The sequence below is a fragment of the Apteryx rowi genome, unplaced genomic scaffold, assembly GCF_003343035.1.
Source record: "Apteryx rowi isolate R43461 unplaced genomic scaffold, aptRow1 scaffold_132, whole genome shotgun sequence".
In the NCBI taxonomy this organism is placed as follows: domain Eukaryota; kingdom Metazoa; phylum Chordata; class Aves; order Apterygiformes; family Apterygidae; genus Apteryx; species Apteryx rowi.
Genome location: NW_020447553.1, coordinates 882,264 through 890,113, shown reverse-complemented (window position 1 = coordinate 890,113; position 7,850 = coordinate 882,264). Strand labels below are relative to the sequence as shown.

At 61.4% G+C, this 7,850-nt stretch overlaps 2 protein-coding genes across 2 annotated transcripts in view; both read left to right on the top strand.

Annotated features, from left to right (window-relative positions):
* Positions 1 to 2,080, top strand: part of LOC112961404 (probable E3 ubiquitin-protein ligase makorin-2) — a 2,743-nt gene extending 663 nt beyond the window's left edge. The window contains exons 2-8 of the mRNA XM_026056519.1: positions 74 to 193; positions 308 to 609; positions 855 to 940; positions 1,089 to 1,288; positions 1,523 to 1,633; positions 1,715 to 1,841; positions 1,925 to 2,080. Coding sequence (XP_025912304.1) covers positions 74 to 193; positions 308 to 609; positions 855 to 940; positions 1,089 to 1,288; positions 1,523 to 1,633; positions 1,715 to 1,841; positions 1,925 to 2,080 — 1,102 coding nt within the window. The remainder of the gene's footprint in view (positions 1 to 73; positions 194 to 307; positions 610 to 854; positions 941 to 1,088; positions 1,289 to 1,522; positions 1,634 to 1,714; positions 1,842 to 1,924) is intronic.
* A 670-nt stretch (positions 2,081 to 2,750) lies between these two features.
* FANCE (FA complementation group E) lies at positions 2,751 to 7,790 on the top strand. Its single transcript, XM_026056681.1, is given in 11 exon segments — positions 2,751 to 2,945; positions 3,085 to 3,478; positions 3,803 to 4,433; positions 4,909 to 4,953; positions 5,288 to 5,587; positions 5,663 to 5,786; positions 6,428 to 6,503; positions 6,652 to 6,718; positions 6,827 to 6,952; positions 7,187 to 7,287; positions 7,488 to 7,790. Coding segments are annotated over 10 exon segments (1,689 nt in total). The 5' UTR covers positions 2,751 to 2,945; positions 3,085 to 3,263; the 3' UTR covers positions 7,492 to 7,790.
* The last annotated feature ends 60 nt before the right edge of the window (positions 7,791 to 7,850 follow it).

The following is a 7,850-nucleotide window of genomic DNA, read 5'->3' as shown; positions in this document are numbered from 1 at the left end:
GTGGCCGGGGGGGGCACAGGGCTGGCGGGTGCCGGCCCCAGCCACCGTCCATGCGGGCTTCTCCGGCTTGCAGGAATTTTGCCCGCGGATCCTGCCGATGGGGCCAGAGCTGCCGTTTTGCCCACGACAGAAAGTCGGCCCAGATCTGCAGGTACTTCCAGAGCGGGTTTTGCAGCTACGGAGAGCGCTGCAGGTGAGGCTGCGGGGTGCTGGGCCAGGCCCGAGGCTGCGGGGATGGGCTGGCAGCAGAAGGGTGCTGCGTTGGGCCAACGCACCCCTCTACATGTCTGTCCCTGGGCTCCTCCAGCTACCAGCACATCCAAGAGGAGCCGGTGGGGAGCCAATGGGGCCAYGAGCCCCCCATGCCCCCTGGCCGCCGGGGCTCGGAGCTCGTCTGCCTGCCCCAGGCGCTGGCCCGGAGCTGGGGGGGAGCCAGGTGCCGCTCAGCCCCAGCCGAACCCAGCGCAACGCAGCTGACCTTCAGGTTCCCAAGAGTGCAGCTTGAGGAGGAAGAGGAGGAGGACAAGGAGAATGTCCCAGCACCTGATAATCCCCCCAGCCGGGCTGTTGATGGAGAATGTGTCCCTGCAGGTGCTCAGGGTGCCTCAAGTAGGTGCTGGGCTGAGCGGGGGGCTGGACTGAGGGTCCCGGGGTGGTGGAGCATCTAATGCATGTGACTGTCCTTGCCCAAAAGCTCCTTTCTCCAGCTCCAAGGTGGTCCCAATTGGGGCTGTGTAAAGCCCTTCCAGCAGCTTTTTGGGGTGGGGATCTGAATTGCTAAATGCTAAATCCTGTGCCCTGAGGGCAGCTGGGTGGGATGTGCTTTTCCCCTCTGAGAGCTCTCCTGCCCTCAGGCTCCAGACCGGGAGGGCTGGGACTGCAGGCGGCTCCCTCCGGCATGGCCATGGTGGAGACGGCGACGTGGGCTCAGCACGCAGAGGTGGGCTCCGGCTTTGCCCCCGGCGCCCCGTGTCGGTGGCTGGGTGCTTGGGGGCTGCAGGGTGTCCCGGGCCAGTGACGAACGGGGGGGTTTGGGGGCTCGAGCGCTGGGCCAGGACGGTCGCAAAACGCTGCGGCTCTGCTCGCAGGCAGCCGCGGAGGCGGGCGAAGCAGCGCGGAGGGCGCGGAGCGAGGCCGTGGTGTGCGGCATCTGCATGGACCGGGTGTACGAGAAGGCGCTGCCGGAGGAGCGGCTCTTCGGCATCCTCCCCAACTGCGCCCACGCGTACTGCCTGGGCTGCATCCGCAAGTGGCGCCGCAGCCGGGACTTCCAGACCGCGGTCATCAAGTGAGCGCCGCGGCCGGTTGCCCCTTCGGAGGCCTGTCTCCCACCCCTAAATTGGCACGGGGCCAGGGATGTGGCTGCAGGGCCGGGGATGCTCACGAGCAATTCTCCCTCTCGTGCCTAGGGGTGCTGGATGAGGCCCCCAAGGCTCTCGGGCTGCATCCTCCTGCTGGGGGCTCCTTTCCCCTTGTTTTCCAAGCCTGGAAAAAGCCCCTTACACATGTTGCCTTTTCCCAGGGCCTGCCCGGAGTGCCGTGTCACGTCCAGCTACTACATCCCCCACAAATATTGGGTCTCGGAGGCGGATGAGAAGCAGAAGCTGATCGAAGCCTTCAAGGCCCGCACGGGGTGAGTGCCCAGCATTGCATCTCAGCGATGCCCATGCTGGTTCTGCCCGCRAGCTTGTAACGATGCTTCCAAATCTCCTAGGAAAATAAGGTGCAAGTTTTTTGTCCGGAGCCACGGCCACTGCCCGTTTAAGTCAGACTGTATCTACCTGCATGAGTTCCCGCCTGGCTGGACCCCTCGGCGCAGGCAGCGGCGGCCGAGGATCCCAGCTGTAAGTGGGCAGCGCCCCCGGCTCGGTGTTGGTCTGTCCGTCCTTCCAGGGCTTGAGCTCAGCCTTGTCCTGTGTTGCAGGAGTTGGACCCCGCTCTGTCGGAGAGCTCGGACGAGGAGGACGAGGARCTCTGCATCCTCGAGTGGGCTCTTACCTTGGCCCTGATGGAGGCCGACGGCTGGTACTCGACTTACGGCCAGCAGAGCCTCTTCACGGACCTCAGCGACTCCGACTAGGCCCTCTGGGACACCCCGCTGGGTCCCGATGCTCTCCTTGGCGACAAAATCTTTTCTGGGAGGGGGAAGCATCTCCTTTTAAAGTGCTTGGCTGCCTGCTGGCATCGCCTCTGTGCAGCTCCGTGCGCGGCAGGGGCGTCCCTGGCTGCTCGGCGGGAGGGCAAGGGGTGGATGCTGTTTTTCAGCTCTTCTTCTTCTGATGGAGGGACTGACCGTGTCCTCCCCCCTGCGAAGGCGAAGGGGCTGCAGTGGTCCCTTGGCGATGGGGGCACCGTCCCCATCTCCCCGCTCCCCTTGCGCTCGCACCCAGGGGGGCACCTTGCTGGGGGGCTGCAGGGTGGTGGGTGGGTGCTGGGAGAAGGGGGGGGGTGTTTTTAATGCATGCGCAGCYGGGCCTGGGGGAGGCCCGGGCAGCTGGGCTGTGCTGTTTTAAACTGCTTTTTAAGCCACGTGTGCAAACTATGAAATAAAACGAGCTGTGCGTAACGCTGCTGTGTGGGGCTCCCCTCCTTGGAGGGGGGGCTGCGGCTGGCCGGGGCCGGGGGGAGCCCGCGGTTCCTTTAAGGGGCGATTTGCATAATGCGTAAAGATTTGCATAGGGGATGATTTGCATAGGGTCTATTTGCATACGCGGCGCGCCGAGCGCGCCTTTAACGCGCCGGGCCCGGAAGCGGCGTCGGGCTGCAGCGAGCGGGGCCCGGCCCGAGCTGCCCCGTGGGTGCCGCTGCCYCGGGACGGGTCGCCGGGGGACCCGCGGGTCTGCGCGGCCGCGGACGGGTTGTCTCCCAAGGAAGAGGGGGACGGGAGGGCCCTCGCCAGCTGCACTCCCTGGGAGAGGAGGTGCCGAGAGRAATAGCTGCAAAAAGTGAGTTTTGAATTAGTAACGGGGAAACTGTGATGTGTTTTTATTATTATTATTAATTTATCTTTAGAGGGTTGAGGGGAGTGCTCAGTCCTTCAGCACAGTTGCAATCCTCGGCCCGGTAACACTTCTGCATCCTCAGGTGATAAACTGTGATCGCGACCACCCCAGCTGTGAGCAGGCTAAGGGCAACCACCTGAAGACCCAGCAGGTCCCAGATGCACTGATCCTCCTTGCACCCTTTCTGCTGCCACCCAAATCGGGCTCTCCTCGGTTTTTTCCCGCGGTTGGCCCATCAAGCCCTCCGGTAGTCCCGCAGCGATGGAGCGCCCCTGGCTGAAGCGGCTGGACAAGCCATCCCGCCTCCTGCTCCACGCGCTCGCATCRGGCTCGTCCGGGGCTCTGGCCGCTTTCCGGGCGCTGCAGCGCGGCCAGGCCGGCGAGGGACCGGGGCAGGCGTTTTCCTGGCAGGCTTTCACGGCAGCCCTGTGCTCGGAGGARCCCACGCTGGAGGGGCCGGAGAAGACCCTGGCTGTGTGAGTTGGCTGTGTTTCCAAAGCTCCTGGGAGCTTCCCAGTGCGGTGTGGCTGGTTTGGCATGTTGGGTACCCGATTCTGCAACGTGCATCCTCTTTCCTCTGGTGCAATGGTCAAAAGTTGGGAAGCTGGGATGCTGGTAGGAGGCCTGTTGGTCTTGCAGGTCATATCTGCAGAAAGCTTGTTATGGGTGTTGGCTGCGTCCTGTCATATTCTAGCCCGTTTAGACCCTGTCCCATAGGGCAAGTTAACACACAGGGACTCAGAGCCTTGCTGGGCTTTGCTCTGACATGTCTCTCTCCCTTTTTTCCCCCCCTTCTTTAGTAAGCCGCTGCTGCTGCTTCTCCCTGTTGTGTGTCAAAGAAACCTCTTCTCTCTGCTGCACGTGGTGCAAGCCGTGGTGCCGCGGGATTGCCTCAGCCGGCTGCTTCAGGCCGCGAGRCAGCACCCTGCTGTGGATCCTTGGGTGCGAACGCTGGGAGACCTGCTCCAGCAGGGGCTGAGGGGAGAGGAGAGCTCCCCGTCTCCCGCTCCCCTGACGGATGCGTGCCARCAGCAGCTTAGACGCCTGTGCCAGAAAATTGCGGGCAATGCCCAGAGCAAACCAGAGGGGCAAAGGAGACTGAACTGGTGTGTCAGCAAAGGGCCTAGCCCCGCCAAGGACGCGGCTGACTCTGTGTTTCAAGGTGGGAAACGCAAGAAAGCGTCAGAAGAGAGTCCGGAGTTGAAAGAGGAGAGGCATGGGAAAAGGTTGCTGCTGGAAGAGSCTGGATTTGACCTGTACCTCCCCGGACCCCAAGAGGAGCTGCCTGGGGAGACATCAGGGGACAGATCTGCTCAGAGCCCAGTTGGGTCTGCCCTGGAAAGCTCCCAGCAGGATGCGGCCGTGGAGCCGAGCGAGGCCAGGCAGAACTCGCAGGCAGAGCTGGCAGCGGAGGTCCAGTCCTTTCTGCAGGTACCGGGTGGCTTTTGAATCCCTTTGGTTTCTCGACCTTGTCCTGCCCTGCCCAGCGCAGTGCTGCTGGAGACGTGGATGCATCCATGGGAGCATCCCCCCATCGCCTGCGGCAGCCTCGTGAGCAGGRAGCTGAGCTGAGACTGACAGCAAACCGCAGTTGTGCTGGGGCTGTGTTTTTTTTCTTTTGTTTTTTTAATTATCATTATTTTTTATACTCGCCTTTCCTTTCAAAATGTGGGTGATGCCAAGCACCAGCCCCTCACCATATAGCCAGTCATATTGCGCAGCTTCAAAACTGAGTGATGTGGGAAATTGCTCTGCAAATCAGGGATGCCATTAGCTGACTTTTTAATTGGCCTCCCACTGTCCTTTTCCTGGAAATCAGGGAAGTAAAACCACCTAGCAGTGCCCCACCAGTGATTTGCTTTTGTCTTCCAATCTGATTTTTGTTCCTTTATCTTGTTTTCCCCAGATGCATGGGCCAAGGCTGAAAATGCTGCTGCAGGTGGAGTCCAACGTAAGTGGTTGCTTCTGCCTGTCTCCTTGGAGCAGATGGTCTAAACTGGCTCAGCCCAGGGCCTCCAGAAGGGCTGGGATAAGGAGATGAGTTTTGCRGGAAGGACTGGAGGGGCATCAAAAGACAGCCCAGCTGCTACCTCCCTTGGGCTCCTATGCTGATGCCTGTGTCCAACTTGCTAAGTGTCACTGTGCGATGAGCAGCCCAGCAGTGACTGTGCTGGGGAGTCAGCGCTGGCCAAAGAGGGGAGGCAGGAAGGAGGAAGCAAACCCTAGAGTTGTGTTTTGGTTTATTTGATGGAGATCTGTTACCCAAAGAGCGTGTTTCCCTGCAGCGCTCGGAGCKGAGCGTCCCGCCCGAGCTGCGCATCCTGAACGACTGCTCTCCCRGCCAGGTGAGCATTAGCATCCTTGTGGCGACTGCTGGGTGCCYGGCGCCGCAAAGGGCCTGCTGCTGGCCCTAACATCCCTGTCCTCTCTGCCCCCACCAGCTCGAGGGGCTGTGCTCCTTCCTGCAGCTCTCCACCTGCCCAGAACATCTCCTGGTACGTTTCTGCACCTGGCTGCTGGCTCTCACCCCTGATCTCAGCTACACCAGCGCGGCCATCCTGGCAGAGCAGCTCTTCCTCGCGCGAGTAAGTGCCCGGGCAGAGGTTTCGGGTCGTGTCTCCCTCACCCGCGTCCTGATCTCCTGCCTTTTCTGTCCTTAGGTCCTGGCACTCGCCCAGCCGCCCTCCCGCCACCTCATGGCTGCCCTGGCTTCGTTCTGCTCCAAGTACGCGCAGCCCTTCTGCCGAGTCCTGGTAGCTCCAATCCTGCGGGAGCCCGGGGAAGGTGAGCTGGGCTCRTGCCCTYCTTTCAGCTGCWCTCKGAAGAGATGCAGCTTGTTTTGGGARCAGCTGAAGGAGCTGGAGAGATGCTGTGGGCTGCAAATGGCTCCATCCAGCAGAAAGGGAAGCTCTAGATGCAGAGTACAGTCTGAAGGGTGTTTATCACCTGAAATGTGAACTGGGAACTACGGAGGGCTCATTTAACCTGGAAAGGTGAAYGCTTGGATGTTAGGATGGGAGATGGGTTTGCAGATGCCTGAGATGAACAGGAATGGGGAGCACRGCTGGTTTCCAGCATCAGCTCCCCTGGAGGGAGGCTGCCATCCCTCCATAGGCTTGGGGCTTCCTGCCAGCTGCTAATTCTGGGGCCAAAACTGCCCCTGGGGGCAGCTCTGCTGACATGAGACAAGAGTCTGCGTGAATCCCCGAAGGGCAGCATCTCCCTTTGGGGACTGGTGGTAATTAAACCCTTGCTGCAGATGGACAAAGGAAACTGAATTCTCYCAAATTTTAGAAGGGGCTTGATTTCGGGGTGTCCTGACTAGGTCGTACTCCCCTAGGTGAGGGGGTGCTGGGCAGGGTTGGGCGGATCCCCTCGGATTTGGCAGATTCTGGAGGCTCTGCCCCTCTGCYTTGCCCTTGCAGGCCCTGAGCAGACCAAGCTGGTGTGTGAGCTGGTGGAGGAGTGCCTGGAGCCGGAGCAYGTGAGACTGGTGTTGAGGTAAAGGAATACAGGGGCAAAGCACGTTGGCTTGTGCCCTCGCGGCTGCCTCGGATGGGCCTGCCTGGCTACGGCCCCTCGGGAGAGCCGGCGCGCCAYGTCCAACCCTCACAGCCTGGCTGCGTCTCTTCTTCACTGTCCTTTGCAGCCAGGTCCTGGAGGTGCCTTTGTCGGAGAGGCTCCTGCCCGTTGTGCAGGCCGTGCTGGGGAGGCAGGTGAGGGGACCCCCCCCTTGTCCCCCCGGGTTTCCTTGCAGACCCCAGCAGCGCTCGGAGCGCTGGAGCGAGGGCCTCTTCTCCTCTCTGCTCGTGCCTCTCTTCCAGGAGGTGCTGCCCCCTGAGCTCTTCGATCTCCTGGTCCTCACCCTGTGCCGGCAGGCCCCAGCCTTCGCCACGTCACTGAATTATGCCAAGCTGGTGACGGCCGTGCTCACCTTGTACCAAAGCCAAGTGAGTGAGACCAGCTTTTAAGGCTAGGTGCTGAATTTTGGCTTTCTGGGGCTGTGGGTGCGGCAGACCAGACAGGGGTGAGCTGACCCACTCCCGAGAGCTGGGCCCGGGCTCTCAGGTTGGCTCCTGGGAATGCAGCTCCGCTCTTCAGGAGGTGGCAACGTCTGCTGGGAGTGAAACGGAGAGCGCGGGCTGTGCTGCGGGGTCTGAGCACCGTGCTCCTCTCCTGCCCAGGTCACAGCAGCCCATCGGAGCCGTCTGTCTGCCRCTCTGGGTCAGAGCAACGCGGCGCTGAAGAAGTCGCTGCAGGCTGTGCTGGAAGAAGCACCCCCCAGGTGAAAATGCAAAAATGCAAAAATGCATCCTCTTCCGTAGGGCTGGGCGGGCTCGGAGCGGGGACGGGAGCGTCTCCGCTCTCCTGTTTTGTGGCATGTGATGGGAAACTGCCGAGATGCCAGCAGAAAGTGTGCTGGAGGGAACCTGGGACAGGTTTTCCCCCTTCCTGGGAGATCTCTGATTTCTCTCCTCCTTCCAGGTGATGCCGAAGAGGAGCAGCAAGGGAGACTAGTGCCGGCTTCCTTGTGCAGCGGCGGGCGTCCCTCGCTGGGGTTGCTCGCCAGCGCGGCGGAGACTCCAGGACCGGCCCTGAAAGCCGTGCGGGATGCGGGTGTGCTTCTGCCGAGGACCTCTGCACCYGTCCCTGGCGATCGCTGGGAGGAAACCGAAATGAGGGGGTTGCATGCGGGGAGCGAACGCTCCCTGTAGTGCCTGTGATTCGGTCTGCGGTGGCATGATGCAGCTCCAGCCTGACACACTCTTTTGGGCTCGAAGATGAGGGTTTTCGTGCTTAAACACTGAGTATATTTGCAAGCTTTGGTGGGTCCAGTCTGTCTCTGGG